An 18237-nucleotide genomic window follows, 5' to 3' on the forward strand; every position below is an offset into this window, starting at 1 on the left:
AACTATTTGTTTACACCGGACATGGCGGAGTCGCTCGCTGTTCGTTGAATTAAAATAACATAAAATAACGTTTAACACTTTTGAACGACACCCTTTCTTGTCCATATTTGAGTTTTTAATACATGATGATTGGAGATGTTGGTCGGTTACAGCAGCAGCAGCTCGGAGGAGGACGCGGAGGCCGGAAGTGAAGCTGAGAGGAGGAAAAGTTTGGAAGATGATTTCCCTGCGAAGAAGAAACCCAGAACCGAGGAGCAGGTGTCCAAAAACAGGTCTGTCTCAGCCTCCTCAATAAACCGTTACTTCAGTGTAAATTATCCCTCAATGTGATGTAAAAACAGGTTCACACGACACAATACGTGTCTGTTAGCAGTGGACAGAACTGAAGGAAGGTTGAAGAGAGTGGGTGAGTTAGGGAGGGAACGTCAAAAAGGCCAATAGTCTTCTGTCTAAAGAAAACCTCAAGTATGCTTTGACACAGGTCACCATACTTTACTCAAGAAAAGAATTTAACCATGTTTTTGTTAGCTTCTTCTGATTTGTTATCTCTCTCTGAGGACAGCAGCTAATGTTTAAATGTTTTTCTCTGTGTTTTGTGCAGGCTTCCTCTGCCTGGATGCCTGTTGTCCATGTTTCCAGATGAAGAGGAGCCAGAGACTGAAGACAGCTCACTTCATGGTGGACGGATACGCTCCTTCAAGCACGAGAGAGGAAACTGGGCCACCTACGTGTATTTGCCATGTAAGACGTAAGCTGTGCGCAGGCTGACTGAGCGCCGGTCCTCTGCCAGGACTGCTGCTGGATATCTGAGGCAGCATAACATGATGAAGGAATCTCTGCTCTTTCATCACCAGACCACCCTGAGGAGGACTTCATGGAGCTGTTGGGGGAGCTGCTCCACGCAGCAGAGACTCGGGGTGTGGTTCTGACCCCGCAGGAGGAGTTCCACCTCAGCCTGTCTCAGACGGTGGTGCTCAAACATCACTGGATCCAGCCCTTCACTCAGAGCCTGAGGGCCGCCTTGGCACGCTGCAGACGGTTGGTTTACAATTCAGTCTGTTTAGGTTCTCGATGAATTTAATTTATTTGTGCTTTGTTGATTCTTATTATTCTTTTGTTTTAGCTTTGTCTATAGAGGGAAAAAAAGGAAAATTCTTTCCTGCTTATTGAAACAATGTATGCCTATAAAGTGTGTGACTAACTGTTGAATGGAAAGCTAAGTTTAAAAAGACAAATTGATGTCAGATTGTGCTGTTTTGTGTTTTCCATTGCCAGGTTCCTGTGTTTAGCAGGGAGGCTGAAAGTCTACTGTAACGCAGAGAGGACCAGGTACGGTCAAACTCTACTCTGTGGTGCACGCTACCATGATGGAGAAGCTCGTAAAAAGGAATCAGAAGAGTAAAAGCCTCAGTCCAATGTAAAAGTGAACATGCATTTTCACTGTTTGTTTTTTTTTAACTGAAGCTTTCTTTCACTGTTCATGGCTCTGGATACTCATTTCTAATGTGCTGGAGGTTACAGTGATCACACAAAGAAATGAAGCATATAAAGAAGTACACTTCAGGAGCTCTTGTCATGCATTGCTTTTATTAAAGAGATTTTTTTTCAGATTGGCTCAGCCCGTAAAGTACGTTGCGCAGCTTTTCTTGTGAGAAATGTGCTCTGGAAGAACCACTGGACTGATCGTCTTTAGAGTTTTGTCTATCGGTGTTTGTGAGGGCTGGTCTGAGCTCACCGGACTGTGACGTCTGTCCCTGCAGGACCTTCCTGGGGATGGAGATGTTGACCGGACACGCTCAGTTGTTGGAGCTGGTTCGGGTCGTGGACCAAACGATGACGGAGTTTCGACTGGAGACTTTCTATGAGGTCAGAAATCATCAAACTCGGACACACGCAAACTGTTTAACCTGTGAAGCGCGCAGGTGGACCACTGGAGTGGCATGATTGATCCAAGTTGATCCTTGTTAATTAATATACTTTATCAGTATGGATTAAACTTTCATGTACTTACTCCTGAAATGTAAAAATTCACCAAAAAACATATGTAATAGTTTAAGCACAGAGATAAAGTACAAATACTCAGCTACTCGCTGCTTTTTTTTTTTATTACATATACAGCTGTAGAGTTTATCATGAATTACATGATTCACATGTTCATGAATCAGCAGCCTGATTTCCTTGCAGGATCCATCGTTCCACGTGAGTCTGGCCTGGTGTGTCGGTGACTCCTCAGTGCAGATGGAGGAATGTTTGGAGCAGCTGCAGGTACGACGATCATCCAGCAATCTCCTCATGTCCTCTTCCGTTTTCATGACTTTAAGGAGACATGTCGCTGACTCGCATTCATTTTCTGGAACTGTTATTCTTTTCATCACAATAACATTTCCTCTGTTTTACATTTCCACGCTTCCACGTTCATATTCCTCATCTTCAGTTTCATTCTCACCAGTCTGCCTCGCCTTCCTTCTAGAACCTGGTGGACGAGCATGAAGACGGGCCGTTTCAGTTGAAGCTGGAGTGCTCGGAGCTGCGCTGCAGGACGGGAAACAAGACCTTTCGCTTCCCGTTGGAGTCCACATGAGTGAAACTGAGACCAGCTGCACCACAGAGAGAGACAAACTTTCACCTCTCAGCTGTCTTCCCTGCTTTGAAAAAAAAAAACCTTCAATAGCTGCTGCTGTCACAGCAAGGACAATCACACCAAAACAATTGAGCTATTTGGATTTTATTTTTTTTTTACAATATTTATTAGACTGTATAAATAAAGCTTTTTCTATTAGATGTGTGAGAAGCTTTGTGATCGCTTTACAGTTCACATTCTCAAACACAAAGGAAGCAAGTTTGTAATCTCTTTAGACCCTGATGATGAAATTTCACTTCACATTGTCAAAATCTGAAGAGGAAGTGAACTTATTTCTCTAGTTTTCAGCTTTGAGTGGATTTAATATGTGCAATGGTGTCTAATTCATGCAGCTTTGATGTTTAGAATAAATAAATAAAATTCATCTTCAATATATTTTTTGACTTAGAGTAAAACTGATATTCGGCCATAATTCACCTATTTTAAAGCCAAAGGAAGAATTATTCTCAGGGTTTTTCCAAACTCAAAAATGCAGCTTTCATGTGAGCTTCTTGAGAAATGAAAATTAAACATCTGAAGTTTCACCTGTAAAATTCAGGTAAATGCATCTTCTTTTTTTTTATTGATTGCAATACTTGAATGTACTTAAGTTACATGGAACCTTTTTGTTGTGTATTATGTGTATATTGTATACGAGTCACCAATTAATCTAAAGACAGAGAAAGCCCATGGTAGAACAACCACTGCAATACTGTGACCCTGTTACTTCAAAAGCTGATGAAACCTTTATGAAATGCAGTAGAGACGTTTCGAAAAGGGGATTAAACTCTTTGATTTCAGGTGTTTTTGTCGAACTCAACCGGTCGTGTTGGTTTCACTAAATTTTTTCGACATTTTAACTAAATAATAGATTGCTTCAAATTATGACCAAAAAGCTTCACTCAACATTTAAGATGGTTTTGATTATGCAGAATTCACGATTAGTGCTGATTTGACATAAAGGTCCATTTAATGAGCTTTTTTGTGTTTGCTCAGCTAATTTAATGCAATGAAAATCAGTAAGGTGAGCTTCAGTCGGTATTTCAAAAATTTTACTCGTAAGACAAACAGCATTTTATTTCCATTTAAAAACAAAGGAAATATCAAGTAAACCCACTGACTAGTTCCTCAGCATTTCTTTACAGCTTGTTCATGTTTTCAAGGAGCTTTACACGTCATCTCATGGCATCTGGTAATACAACAGAAAATAAATTTGACCTTCTTGACATGAAAAACCCTGGTGTGTTTTCACTAGCGGCAAAAAAATGGACTTAAATGGACTTAAAAGCATGCAGAAGAAGGAAGAATACAATCAAAAGTAATGAACGGTCTCACAGAGAAACAGAACAGTGTCATTTGAAAAGATAAACAGGAGTTAATAATCAAAGTGGCACAAACAGGAAGTCCCTGGTTTTCACTTGTACAAGTCCTTTATTATAGATTTAGTGGGTAAAATATTGGTTTTTCAACATAAAACAACCTTACATTGATGTTTAAAAATCATTTGAGGTGCGAGTCTGCAGTGATTTCATAAAATATCAATACTTTTTTCTCGGGGGAAGTGGCACGAGCAGAGACATTTATGGCGGTCGGAGAAGGATTTGGCGTCCCGTCGTTAAGAGTCAGTGCGGACGTGGGGAGGCGTCACGGGGGGAACAGCACGGTCTTGATGTACGCCACGGTGGTGAAGTTGGTCAGCATGTCCACGTGCTCGTTGCCCGGCAGCTCCTTCAGCGTCACCGGCTCCTTCTGCCCGCCCAGCCAGCGCTTGCACTGCAGGGAGCTCTGCAGGTTGACCGTGCCGTCGCCGTCGCCGTCCGTCACTGTGGGCTCCACGTCCGGGAACTTGTCGCCGTACTGGAAGGAGAGCGGCGTGGGGACGCCGGTGCCGTACAGGCAGTGCATGGCCACGCCGGGGGGCGTCAGCTCGGCCACCAGCGGCTCCGTGTCCTGCCGCATGAGCCAGCCGTCCTCGAAATCCACGTCTTTGTAGAGGCGCTGGTAGTCCTGCACCGTGTAGTTAGTGTGGGAGGTTTGGACCAAAACCTAGAGGATGGATTTGAAGGAAAAAACAAAGTTTCAGTGCCACAAATGTTCTGCTCGTTATTATTCAAATGAACATTAATTATTTGTAAGACAAATAACCACCGTGTATATTCCTTAAATATAAAGGCTTTTAAATCTTGTGACTGCAGAAATAAAAAGGTTCAAATAAAGAAGCTTAGAAAACTACCAGCTGCTGGATTGCTGAGGACATTTCCTGGTGTTTAGCAGTGGAGAAGAGGCTTGTGATTCAGCAGAATAATAAAACAGTGTCCTCCTACTTTCATGCAAAACATCTGGAAAATAGGAAGCCTGCCAACTTCCTGTATGTATGTATGTATATATATATATATATATATATATATACACACACACACACACACACACACACACACACACACACACAGACAGACAGACAGACAGACAGACAGACATATATGTATATATATACATAATCTGAACAGTGCCTTCTCTTTTAGTGTCTCTCCACTCTCTTTTAAAAAGGGTCTGGGTTAAATTAAGGTTAGATTTAAAAAAAAAAAAAAAAAAAGATGAAATGTGCTGCTTAGATGAATTTCATTCAGGGTTAGATTGAACAAATTGCATGAAAAGTTCTCAGTTTCCCCTTTTCCTGATCTCCACGTGGGTAACTCATCCGCTATCGCTTCAAACTGCGGTTTGACTGTCGGTGGCGAGACTTGTTCTGCTGATGAGCTGCAGGCTGAAGCAGGGACGGACCTGATCCTGGGGCCAGGTGCTGGGGTAGGGCAGCAGCCAGTTGGTGGAGACAGCGCTCCGCTGCTGCGAGCGGATCTTTAACGGGCTGATCACTGGGATGCGGTTATTATCACCTGAAGGGGCACAGAGGAACAAACAGGCTTCATTTTGTGTGCCTATTGTTACTGTCCCCCTCGTAAGGGACACACATGTTGAACCAGTCAAACTGGAGCAACAAGTGACTCTTTATTTCTCATTTTGAAGTTTCCCAGCTCGTTTATCTGCAGCAAGCAGTTGGTCTCTCACCAGATATGATGACTCGGAGGGTCTTGGCCACGCCGCCCCACGGCGCCCCCAGCGAGACGAAAGCTTTGATGTACTTGTCCTTCCAGGCCTGCGGCTGCTGGTTGAGGAAGTACAGGGTGTACATGTTGCCCATGCTATGAGCGATGAGCACGACGGGCCCGCCGGCCTTCTGCGCCATTTCCTCGATCATCTTCTGCAGCGCCAGGAAATACGGCTTGTTCTCATCTGGACGGAACGAGAACGGCTGATATTTAATGACATCTTTCTATCAAATCTGCTGGTAGATTTTCCTTTGTCTGACGGTATGGATCACTCACACTCAAACATAAAAACAGATGAAAGACTGAATTAAAAAGATGCACACATCAACATGCAGGCGCAACAGACACAAGAAGTCGTTTGTTTTGCTGCCATTGGTTGTCTTAGTAATTATAAATCCGTGTGTGTGTGTGTGTGTGTGCTTACTTGGGGCTTTCCTCCAATCATACGGGGCGCCTCTGACATCGTCATCTCTGGTGTAGCCCCACTCCTCCATCGCCTGGACTATGCTGAAGAAATACATACCTGAAACACACAAACATCATTTGCAGCTGTTTTCCAGCTTCTTTCCTCTGCAGTCCCCCCCCTCAAACAGCCTCTATGACAGGCTGACTGACTGAGGCTCCTGGGGGTCTTCCACTCACCCACGCTGCGTTTACTGGGGTCCAGGAACTCCAGCGGATACGTCTGCCCGAACCCCGGGACGCGGACCTCCACGCCGGGCGGGGACGAGGTGGTGTGTGTGGTCCTATTGTAGATTAACCTGCACGCACGCACGCGCACACACACACACACGCGCACAAACACACGCACGCACACACACACACAGTTTACATTGAGACTCAGAGCTGTGGTGAACCACGTATGCACACATACAAAAATCCTTCCCGTTTTCACTGCTTGATGTGTGTGTGTGTGTGTGTGTGTGTGTGAGACAACAGCTTCACAGTCTGAAACCCGTGCAGATTGCAGATGTGAGAAATCTTTGAGGTTTGCTAAGGAGAAGTGAGCGTCTGATGAAAATAACCAAAGTCACGACGGTTGAGAGATGAAAAGAAAAACTTGGGTTTATTACTGAAAGTATTTTTTTATATGTGCAAATGGAAAAAAAAAATACCTCAGTTTATTCACAGTAGTCTAATCAGTCAGGGCTACCATGTCATCAATCACAACTGTCTTCTTCTTTTATCTGATGACAGGATATCCATTCATTTGAACTTCATTCGCAGCATTTCTTTTTGTTTACATCAATCGATCAGTCACAAGATTTCGACCACCTGTCGAATGCTGTGCAGATCACTCCTTTACCCCAATTATATAACAATCTTTCAACCGGAACCAGCTTAACTTTTGCTGTTTGATCTGCAGAAGCTTCTGTGTTGAATTAGAATACCTAATCCATTAAGCTCTCTCCGCTTGCATTAATGAACCTTGATCGGCCATGATCTCAATGCCGGTTCAGGACTTTTTCTTAAAGAGAAATATGTCCAGTTTGCCCCTTGAAGCTCCCACCTGATGTTGTCTATCCAGCAGTCGATGGCCACGGGGACCAGCAGCTCCAGGTTGAGCCACAGCGTGAAGAAGGTGTCGGTCTTCTTGTAGCAGATGTAATGGACCACGCTGGGTTTGTCCAGCTTCGCCTCCAGCTGGTTTCCCAGATCCCCCGGGACTGCGGAGAGCAACAGAGGTCAGCACCGTCACCGACGGCTCCGGTGAAAACAACACAAAGTCATAAGGAGGTCAGCGTGGTTCACGGGGAGTCTAATAATAGACGGTTATTTCATGTTGCGAGTTGTTGTGAACGATCATGTATTTCTTTGTTTGCACTGTGTGTTTCCACTGACATTTCAATTTGTGTCCTCTAAATCTATTACAGTCAGCAATTTGATATGTAAACAAAAGGCTCAAATGGACAAGAATAATGTGCTCAAATGAGTCCATTTTAATTTGACAAGAACACAATATTATATTGCACCAGATGAATATCTTCTAAATTTTATAAGTATTTATATGATATAAACATTTATTTCAAAATAAACAAATTCAAGATCATATAATTGAAGTTGAAAGTTTTTCCAGAATTTTGTCAGTTGACCATATGAACCCTCTCATAAACTGTTTGTGCAGTTGACTTTTTACAAGTTCAGCTGACTGTTTGAGTTAATCAGAAAGTGAAAGTCGACAAAAGAACCTTTAGACAGGAAGGAAAATCATATGGGAAAAAAAAAATCCCCGGACAGACGAAATTAAGACTGAGACAATGAGAAAGTAGAACTAAGTTGTAACCTTTAAATACACCTTTCCAAAGAAATCTGCAAAAAATCCATCAGAGTTTCAGTTTCATTTGTTTTAAGACAAACTAGTAAATGGATTCGAACACACAAAAAATATTTCCATAAACTGAGGATACATGGAGTAGCTAATAATGAGAAAAAGAAGAAAAAAAAGAAAGCCCTGACATCCTTGTTCTCCACCACTTCCTCCAGCTCAAGAATAAAAAGCAATCCAAGACCAGAACCGATCGATGTCGGAAGCTCTCACACCCGCTGGTGTAAACCAAACTGTAAAAGAGTCGTAGAAGTTTGTTACAGCTGCTTTCACAGAGCAGGTTGAATTTAACAGCGTCGTGTTTCCATGACGACTGGACAGGACGGCCTGGGGAACATCGCGGTCATGAGGTTTCAGACCAGAAAAGGGGAAGCTCCTCTCATTGTGTTGTGGATAGCCGTGCAAAGCATCGAGGAGGCAGTGCAGTCTGGGTTCTCCTTCAGTGTTAGCTCATATGTGAACTGCAGTAACGCTCAGTGTGACTGGTGGACGTCTGAGGACAGAATGCCTGAAATAACCCTGCCGGTTCCTCTTGACCTGAAGGAGTACCGAATCAACTTTTCTCACAAATACTCAAATTCGTCACTCCCCCACAGAAGGTCACCCTGTGACGAAAACACTGCTTGTATCTACAGTTTGATTCTTCTGGTCATGACCCAAAGTTCATGACCACAGGTGGGGGGGGGGGGTGTAGTAGACCAACCGATAAACACAGAGCTCCAGTTTACATCTCGATCCCCTCCCCATCACAACAGTCCACCTCCAACTGGAGATCACTGCAGGTCAAATAGCTGCAAACTGTTATCAAAAACTTGAGACAGACAGAGACTTTAGTCACAAACACAGATAAAACCCCTGCAAACTCAAAACTACAGAGTATTCAACTACAGAGTAGCCACTGACACTTTCATTATTCCTGAAACGACACCTGAATCAAATTGTAATCAACGATCAAGTAACAACACGCAACATAAATTAGTGAGTAAACAGGAGACTTGCATGCCAACACCTGCCCATCAGAAGATCCGATCCAGGCCGTGAGACGGCCATGCAGCCAGTTTCACCTTTCAATGAAACTTACATCTACATAAGACTGTATATTGTAGCTGCAGAGCTCACAATGAGGATGAATTTAGTTATATGGTGCAACATTACTTCTATTCTTAACTTCTCCTAATTTTCAACAGAAAGAGCTGAACTGCATCAATAAAAGCATGTGACTCTGCAAAACAACACAAACATGCTGAATTTGTGGAGAAAATGCATGCAGAAAGCTGCGGACATCAGGCAGGAAAAGAAGAGACATTTTCGCAACATGTCACTGAAGAGAAACGCAAAGTTTATTCGGAATTGCAATGATTTCAGGCGTGGAGTCTATGTGGAGCTTTCGTTATTGGTTATCAGGGTATATTATCGTTTCAAACCTGTGAGGATGAAACTGGGCTGTCAATGGTGACAGCGCCCCAGTGTAACAGATCCACAAAAGGATTTCAGTGCTTTCAAGTGAATTGTCTTAATTCACAACTGTAACATTTTTGGAAAAACACCCACACAAGTGGTGTATTTTGAAGAGAATTTTGATATTTTGTGTATTCATTCAGTAAGCCTTTGAAGCTGTTGAGTCAAGAACACAAACAGATTGCCTTTGCCTTTAATAAGTTTTTCAAGTTTTAATAGAAGGCATCCTGTATGAGCAATTCAATGAGTGTACATGATACATGCAACACAGCTGCTTTGATCTTTGATTTCATTTGAGAAGGACTTTTATTCATTTATTTATTTATTGCTTAGCTATCCTCACACATCCTGATTTTTTGAGTCACTCTTGGAAAAAGAAACTGTCCGCCATCATAATGTAATGAAAAGTCACATACCTTTGACATCAGAATAACTGTTAACCCAGTTTTGTTTATTTGAGTAAGTTTTTATGATCTCTCTATCTGACATTGAACGACCCATAAGTCGAGAAGAATCTGAGGACAAACTCCCTTTTATACCGAGAAGAGCTTAATTGGCTGCTGTGCTGAGTCAAATAGCGCTGTCATATGGAGAGACAGCGAGATCCCAAAGTGGCTTGTGGCCGGCCACTAGGCGGCAATGCCATATGGCCGTTCTGTTGTGCCACAAGCCATTCAGGAGTGGCTTATGGCTGACCCAGCACTGGCGTATGGCACGACCACTAGAGGGAGCAGTGTGTAAACACCAGTCGTCTTGACAACCACAAATTCACTTTACAGTACAGGGTATTTGCGACGTGTTTTTTTTTTCTTTATTATCAGAACGACTGGAACATTGTAAACATATGAGGAAATGTCATTATGCAATGTGCTTTTAAATTAAGTGGAAGTGCGATTAAGGTTCGTTATATGTTTTATATCTCACACCGACATCTGTAGACGTATGGTCGCCGATGACTTAACAATTAAAGTCAAGTGACCGTCTGTGTTATAGAGGCTACGGTGGCTAGGCTAACCGTTGCCGCTGAGGTGTGTGTGTGTGTGTGTGTGTGTGTGTGTGTGTGTGTGTGTGTGTGTTGCAAGACTTACATATGTTTTTATGATGGACTGTGCATTATTTATAGTCTCATATCGTAACTATTATAGTTGATTACCTCTTAAAAGGGTCATAAGTCATTATTTTACTTTTGAAAGCATCCGTGTGGCGTTGGCATAAGGCAGCGGACCGGGTGGATAGAGCAGTGCACCGGGGACCGGTGGGGGGGTGTGGTGGGGGGTGTGGCGGCAGCTGCGTGGGGCAGTGCACCGGGGACCGGGAGGGGGGTGGTGGTGGCGGCTGTGTAGGGCAGTGCACCGGGGACCAAGGAGGTCGGGGGGTGTGGCAGCAGCGGCACTGGCGCGACCGGGGTGGTGCATATGGTATTACAGGTTCGCCACATGGCGTGTCACATTTACCATATGGCATCACCGGCTCGCCATATGGCGTGCCATATTTGCCATATGGCATCACCGGCTGGCCATATGGCGTGCCATATTTGCCATATGGCATCACCGCCTCGCCATATGGCGTGCCATATTTGCCATATGGCATCACCGGCTGGCCATATGGCGTGCCATATTTGCCATATGGCATCACCGCCTCGCCATATGGCGTGCCATATTTGCCATATGGCATCACCGGCTGGCCATATGGCGTGCCATATTTGCCATATGGCATCACCGGCTGGCCATATGGCGTGCCATATTTGCCATATGGCATCACCGCCTCGCCATATGGCGTGCCATATTTGCCATAGCGCATTTCATTTTTGCTACATGGGATTTCGTGTTTGTTGCATTGCCTTTCAGTTTTACAATGTTCTATTTCTGTGTAATGGCAAGACATGTACTTGTACTTGTATTTTTATAAATTACTGTATATTATGAATAGTATTATATTAAAACAGTTCTAACACACCTGTTTTTGGGGGGATTTTTATTTATTTTTTTTAGAGCATAGCTCCAACATGATCTGCCACCAGAGAAAACAGCTGGAGCCTCTCCAACACTGCACTGCGCGTCTTGATCACCATGGAAACCAAGAGGTTCTGCAATCATCTGGAAGTGATTACAACATTATCTCTTAAATGTTGTTTATTTCTGATTAAATAAATGTGTATTTACCCTTACAGTGGTCTGCGTGCTCCTCGTTACTTCCACCTTACCACACGTCCCAATTGAAACAACCACATAGCTCATTAATTTATGATCCAAATATTAATTCATGATCCAAATTATGACCAAGAACTATATTTTAAAATCAAGTGTCTCATATTGGTCATGTAAATAATATCACGGAGAATCACGGACTGAACGAGTGTTTTTTTTTTTTTTTTTTTTTTTTTTTTTTGACAGAGGGCGTTGCTCCAAGAAGTTTGAGCAAAAATACAATTCTCTGCATTGAATAATGACCTCAGGTAGACGTTCAAAACATAACAAAAATCACAAAAATAGTTTCTCAAACAGATCAGAAGCCCCAATATGTAACATTAAAAAAAGACTATCGAACGGAAACAAACTTGTTTCAGCAAATGTATGTACTGTATGAAGATGAATACACCTTAAAATTAAACAGAACTTGTTATATAATGCACAGAAGCGTATTTGTAGACAAATATAATTAGTTTAAGAGCAAAAACTCGCTCCGTTAAAAAAAAATCAGTCCGTGAGGTACTTCCGGGTCAGAGTTCAGAGTCCTTGGGAACAGCCTAACAACCAGCGGAGCGGCATTTTAGAAGACAAAATGGACAGATTGCGCATTTAAACAAAAAACTACAGATCACATCCATAAACCGAGTGGAAAATATGAAGATAAAATGTACATGTATTGCCAGAGAAGCACTGTGTAAATTATAATTTAGAGACTTCCCCGTTCGATAGTCTTTTTTTAATGTTACATATTGGGGCTTCTGATCTGTTTGAGAAACTATTTTTGTGATTTTTGTTATGTTTTGAACGTCTACCTGAGGTCATTATTCAATGCAGAGAATTGTATTTTTGCTCAAACTTCTTGGAGCAACGCCCTCTGTCAAAAAAAAAAAAAAAAAAAAAAAAAAAACACTCGTTCAGTCCGTGATTCTCCGTGATATTATTTACATGACCAATATGAGACACTTGATTTTAAAATATAGTTCTTGGTCATAATTTGGATCATGAATTAATATTTGGATCATAAATTAATGAGCTATGTGGTTGTTTCAATTGGGACGTGTGGTCAGGTGGAAGTAACGAGGAGCACGCAGACCACTGTAAGGGTAAATACACATTTATTTAATCAGAAATAAACAACATTTAAGAGATAATGTTGTAATCACTTCCAGATGATTGCAGAACCTCTTGGTTTCCATGGTGATCAAGACGCGCAGTGCAGTATTGGAGAGGCTCCAGCTGTTTTCTCTGGTGGCAGATCATGTTGGAGCTATGCTCTAAAAAAAAAAAAAAAAAATCCCCCCAAAAACAGGTGTGTTAGAACTGTTTTAATATAATACTATTCATAATATACAGTAATTTATAAAAATACAAGTACAAGTACATGTCTTGCCATTACACAGAAATAGAACATTGTAAAACTGAAAGGCAATGCAACAAACACGAAATCCCATGTAGCAAAAATGAAATGCACTATGGCAAATATGGCACGCCATATGACGAGGCGGTGATGCCATATGGCAAATATGGCACGCCATTTGGCCAGCCGGTGATGCCATATGGCAAATATGGCACGCCATATGGCCAGCCGGTGATGCCATATGGCAAATATGGCACGCCATATGGCGAGGCGGTGATGCCATATGGCAAATATGGCACGCCATATGGCCAGCCGGTGATGCCATATGGCAAATATGGCACGCCATATGGCGAGGCGGTGATGCCATATGGCAAATATGGCACGCCATATGGCCAGCCGGTGATGCCATATGGCAAATATGGCACGCCATATGGCGAGCCGGTGATGCCATATGGTAAATGTGACACGCCATGTGGCGAACCTGTAATACCATATGCACCACCCCGGTCGCGCCAGTGCCGCTGCTGCCACACCCCCCGACCTCCTTGGTCCCCGGTGCACTGCCCTACACAGCCGCCACCACCACCCCCCTCCCGGTCCCCGGTGCACTGCCCCACGCAGCTGCCGCCACACCCCCCACCACACCCCCCCACCGGTCCCCGGTGCACTGCTCTATCCACCCGGTCCGCTGCCTTATGCCAACGCCACCCGGATGCTTTCAAAAGTAAAATAATGACTTATGACCCTTTTAAGAGATAATCAACTATAATAGTTACGATATGAGACTATAAATAATGCACAGTCCATCATAAAAACATATGTAAATCTTGCAACACACACACACACACACACACACACACACACACACACACACCTCAGCGGCAACGGTTAGCCTAGCCACCGTAGCCTCTATAACACAGACGGTCACTTGACTTTAATTGTTAAGTCATCGGCGACCATACGTCTACAGATGTCGGTGTGAGATATAAAAAATATAACGAACCTTAATCGCACTCCCACTTAATTTAAAAGCACATTGCATAATGACATTTCCTCATATGTTTACAATGTTCCAGTCGTTCTGATAATAAAGAAAAAAAAAAACACGTCGCAAATACCCTGTACCGTAAAGTGAATTTGTGGTTGTCAAGACGACTGGTGTTTACACACTGCTCCCTCTAGTGGTCGTGCCATACGCCAGTGCTGGGTCAGCCATAAGCCACTCCTGAATGGCTTGTGGCACAACAGAACGGCCATATGGCATTGCCGCCTAGTGGCCGGCCACAAGCCACTTTGGGATCTCGGCGCTGCTGGTCATATGATCAGGAAACTGAAGGACTGCAAACAACCCCCTATCACATACCTTAATCTTACACCAACACAAATACCTGCATGTATGCATACATAAGGCTTGAAATCTTTACTTAATCTGATTAATTACGTAAACATTAGTAGGATTATGTTAATTTATTTGCCTAGTTGGCTGAATTCCTCTGTTTGGCAATGTTCAACAGAACTCCATTTAAAAATCTACCACTTTAGGGATATCTACTTCAACGGGTTTACTTTGAAAGTAACTACTTTGAATCTTCGACACAACACAGATAATAAACTGAAATGCGAAAATCTTTAAGTTAGCTTTGACATACAACACAATCTAGATCAATATCTAGCGAAAGAGCGTCTGTTTTCACAGAAGAACACAGTGAACCAACTGGCCAAACACGCAGTAAAGATCACAATAAAAACAAAATGGGAATAAATTGGAGAACTATATTACCGCCGAATTGAGGACTGGTTCATTTTATGTATGAAAATGTTGGCGTTTTCCATTTAGCTTTACGTGATTGTATTTACAAGGTAAAAGAATGTAAATAGGATAAATGTTACGTGGAGTTTGGCCAGTGATTGTTGTAGCTGTCTGATGGGAGAGACAGTAGGTGGTGACAAGTGTAAAAACGGAGCGGAGCACTTACTGAGGACGACCGGAGGTCTCGGCGACTGGCAGGACTTGTCTCCGGTACATTTCTCCAGCGGTTTTGCGCTGCTTCGAGCCGACAGCAACAACAACAGCAGCAGCAACAACAAACCCAGAGAGGAGAAGGCGGTTAACCGGTGCCAACCCGCCATGACGCCCGATGTCTCATAGCCAGACGATCATTGTCAGTGAGCGCAGATATGAAGCTCTGTGAGTCCGACCAGCTTCTTTAACGCTTCCGTTTATTTCACCGTAAAAAAAAAAAAAAAACCATCAACACCCAAACAACGATGATCACGAGGTCCCAAACACAGAGCAATCCACCCAGCAACGCAACTTCAGCACGGACAGGCCAAACTAATGGAGTGCGGAAGTCATCGAGCGGAGATTGAGTAATACCTGCTGAACCGTGGGCGCGCGCGCGCACACACACGTGCAATATAAACTTTATATAAGTCAACAGACAGGGTAAGTAAATAAATGGCTATAATATAAGTAAATACAATGGTGTTAACTGGACTATCTATATGAGTACACATCAAACTAATATCGCACATGTAGGAATTTCTTTTTGATAACTGGACAAACAGACAGCACGAAAAAAAGATAAGGAAAAACACCACCGTTTATCGCACCATTTAGGCGCAAGGCAATTCATAGTGCTTTAGAAGTAAATACACAGATATATGTATATGTTTTTTTTTTTACTTATCACCATCAAACTTTAACATAATAAACTGCTATTTACTCATGTAATGGTCCCAGTGGGGTGAAATAAGCATTTCTATTGTAATTGAATCTACTTTACAGTATGAGTAGACACTTGGAAATATTATTTAGAAATAAATACATATAATTTAAAAAAGAATATAATAACACATATATTTGTAAGCTTTAACATGTAGATACTAATATTTACATAATACCTTTATTATTTCAATATTTTAGAAATATTTCATTATATTTACTGTATATTATTACTCTGGAACAATGCAGTATCAATAATCCCTGAGATTATTAAACTATTTCTATACTATTCCAGAAGTCCACATCTATATAGACAGAGACGTAACATAAGTACACTTAGACACAATATAAATAGAGACATAGATCTAAGTATTCAACTCACTGAACGCTGGAGCTGAGTATCAGGGTTCTCCTCCAATGCATTTAGGTCTACAAATATAGGAAGGAGATTATCACTTTAGATTATTAACTAAAAATTTCAGAACTTACTGGATTTTCACACCATTTTCAAACAGTTTGGTTTGCCATCACCAGAAAGGTATGCAGTTAAAGGGGTAATTACAATGACTTTCAAGCAGTAGAACAAGAATTTGCAAAATATAATCATAAATTCTCAAAAGTTAGCAGAATCTATTTAATCGTGTATTCACATTTGTTGAGTGGCCCTCAGTAGTTTAGAAAGGTGAAGAAACACATGAAATGAAAACACATTACTTCATTGTTTTTGTAAAATCTGTGGATTACATTTACCAATGGACCTCAAACCTTTGTCACGCTGCTTCACACTCAAATGTAGAGTTCCCAGTGTCTTCTATTGCCTCAACCAAGCCATTTTTTGACATGCCCAGCTCTGGTTCACTGCTCTCTGATGAGTCTTTTTCAATACACTGCAAGGCCAACTCACTGCACCCTTGCTGCACTGTGATGATTATAATGTACTGCACTATTGTACCATAGTATGATATGTTTATATCGCAACAAAAATCTAGTCAGAAAGGGCAAAATGCCACTTCCACAAATCCATAAGGGAGCAAAAGTATGACAATCGGGGTGTCACCGAACTTCATAGGCACAAATCCTTGGCAATGTAAGACCCATTGTTGTATAATTGCAACATCACATTTAAATAACTGGAAGAAACAACAGTTTTGTTGTTGTTTTTTTAAAGGCTGTATTTTTAATCCCATGCTGATAATGGATGGTGAATGTGCTTTAACTCCAATTTCTAGTTTAAAGGCATTGATATAAATAGCTACATATTCAGCTTAACTGCATCAATTTAGCAGTTAAACTTACAGTATATGTTCTATATTGTACCATGATTACACTATATTATAAAATGTACTGTTATAAATTGTTAAATGCATCAATTTGGTGATTAAACTTTTCTAAAAGCTCAGCATGCTATTATACAATGATTACATTAAGATTCAAACATACTTTTGCAAAATTATATCAATTTCTATTATATTTTATTTACCATAAGTGATCAGTGAGCAGACATGCTGATGTGTGGTGACTTGACAGTGCAGTGAGCAGGTGAGGCACAGTGAGTTTCCGTGCAGTGAGTTGACCTGTTCCACTTTCAGTTAATTCCTGTCAGTTTTGTGCATGAGTCACCTAATAAACCTGTTTGCAAAATACAAATTGCTGCAGTTTAGTTTCTTTAAAGTAAGAGAACAGCTCATCATTGTAGCACCGTGAATCTTAACAAATTGAGACCAAGAAATATATGGCATTAGATGCTTTATTTTCAGTGGAAACCTTAAAAAATACATTTCCCACATCTGTAATACAGCTCTGTACACACATCTTTTTCATTTCACGTTATTAAAAAAAAACATGCTAAAACTAAAATGTGATTTCATGAAAATTGTTAAAAAATATTTTTGGCACATTTTGAAAAATGCATAAGGCACTATTAGATGTGATACACAATTATAATATAACACGTGTCCTATCCACAAGCAACTGACAGGTGCTTTTATAATATTATGTGATTAGTTATTCATGGTCTGTCAAAGACTAAGAAACACTGTGGTGCAATAATGAAAACTGATACATTAAATAAATGCCTACTGCTATGTTTGTAATTACTGAAAGCTTTATTCTTTTAATACTAGCAACAACAACAAAAAAAAAAACTCCAAATAAGGGCAGAAACGGCTAAATACACAGCTTTGCAGACAGTAAAAATTAACAGATCAGGGTCAACGCCACAGTGTCAAGTCATCAGCCTTGAGCTTAGATAAGCGGTTCAGGGTTGGAGTCCCCGTCCCGTCCATATTGATCTGGAGCCGTTGCGCTTACTTGATCCAAGACGAGGTGAAAGCACACGTTTGTGACAACAGACTCGAAAATAAGCTGTGGAAAAAATCCAGCACTCTGTGTGTTTTCTTTAACTAAGGACTTGGTAAAAAAAAAAAGAAAAAAAAAAAAAAGCACCCCTGCTATT

The 18237-nt window shown here is 41.7% G+C and overlaps 2 protein-coding genes across 2 annotated transcripts; one reads left to right on the forward strand and one right to left on the reverse strand.

Annotated features, from left to right (window-relative positions):
• usb1 (U6 snRNA biogenesis 1) lies at nt 1–2661 on the forward strand. Its single transcript, XM_030095969.1, has 7 exons — nt 1–272; nt 602–741; nt 855–1038; nt 1276–1329; nt 1761–1866; nt 2185–2265; nt 2471–2661. Exons 1-7 carry the CDS (start codon nt 136–138, stop codon nt 2579–2581), a joined length of 813 nt encoding a protein of 270 aa, XP_029951829.1. The 5' UTR covers nt 1–135; the 3' UTR covers nt 2582–2661.
• A 994-nt stretch (nt 2662–3655) lies between these two features.
• On the reverse strand, nt 3656–15187 carry pla2g15 (phospholipase A2, group XV). The gene is made up of 7 exons (XM_030095968.1): nt 15034–15187; nt 7238–7394; nt 6370–6488; nt 6152–6250; nt 5687–5911; nt 5402–5514; nt 3656–4666 (listed from the first exon to the last, which is right to left on the reverse strand). Exons 1-7 carry the CDS (start codon nt 15185–15187, stop codon nt 4265–4267), a joined length of 1269 nt encoding a protein of 422 aa, XP_029951828.1. The 3' UTR covers nt 3656–4264.
• Between the last annotated feature and the right edge of the window lie 3050 nt (nt 15188–18237).

Source organism: Salarias fasciatus, chromosome 7 (genome assembly GCF_902148845.1).
Source record: "Salarias fasciatus chromosome 7, fSalaFa1.1, whole genome shotgun sequence".
NCBI classification, from domain to species: domain Eukaryota; kingdom Metazoa; phylum Chordata; class Actinopteri; order Blenniiformes; family Blenniidae; genus Salarias; species Salarias fasciatus.

Excerpts from the sequence above, each read along its gene's own strand:
- usb1 (XM_030095969.1), top strand. The coding sequence starts at position 136 with ATGTTGGTCGGTTACAGCAGCAGCAGCTCGGAGGAGGACGCGGAGGCC. Across the intron at positions 1,039-1,275 it reads GCCTTGGCACGCTGCAGACG|GTTCCTGTGTTTAGCAGGGA; the intron begins GTTGGTTTACAA and ends TTCCATTGCCAG. Across the intron at positions 2,266-2,470 it reads AATGTTTGGAGCAGCTGCAG|AACCTGGTGGACGAGCATGA; the intron begins GTACGACGATCA and ends CCTTCCTTCTAG.
- pla2g15 (XM_030095968.1), bottom strand. The coding sequence starts at position 15,187 with ATGGCGGGTTGGCACCGGTTAACCGCCTTCTCCTCTCTGGGTTTGTTG. Across the intron at positions 7,395-15,033 it reads GAGACCTCCGGTCGTCCTCA|TCCCGGGGGATCTGGGAAAC; the intron begins GTAAGTGCTCCG and ends TGCTCTCCGCAG. Across the intron at positions 6,489-7,237 it reads TGCTGGATAGACAACATCAG|GTTAATCTACAATAGGACCA; the intron begins GTGGGAGCTTCA and ends GCGTGCGTGCAG.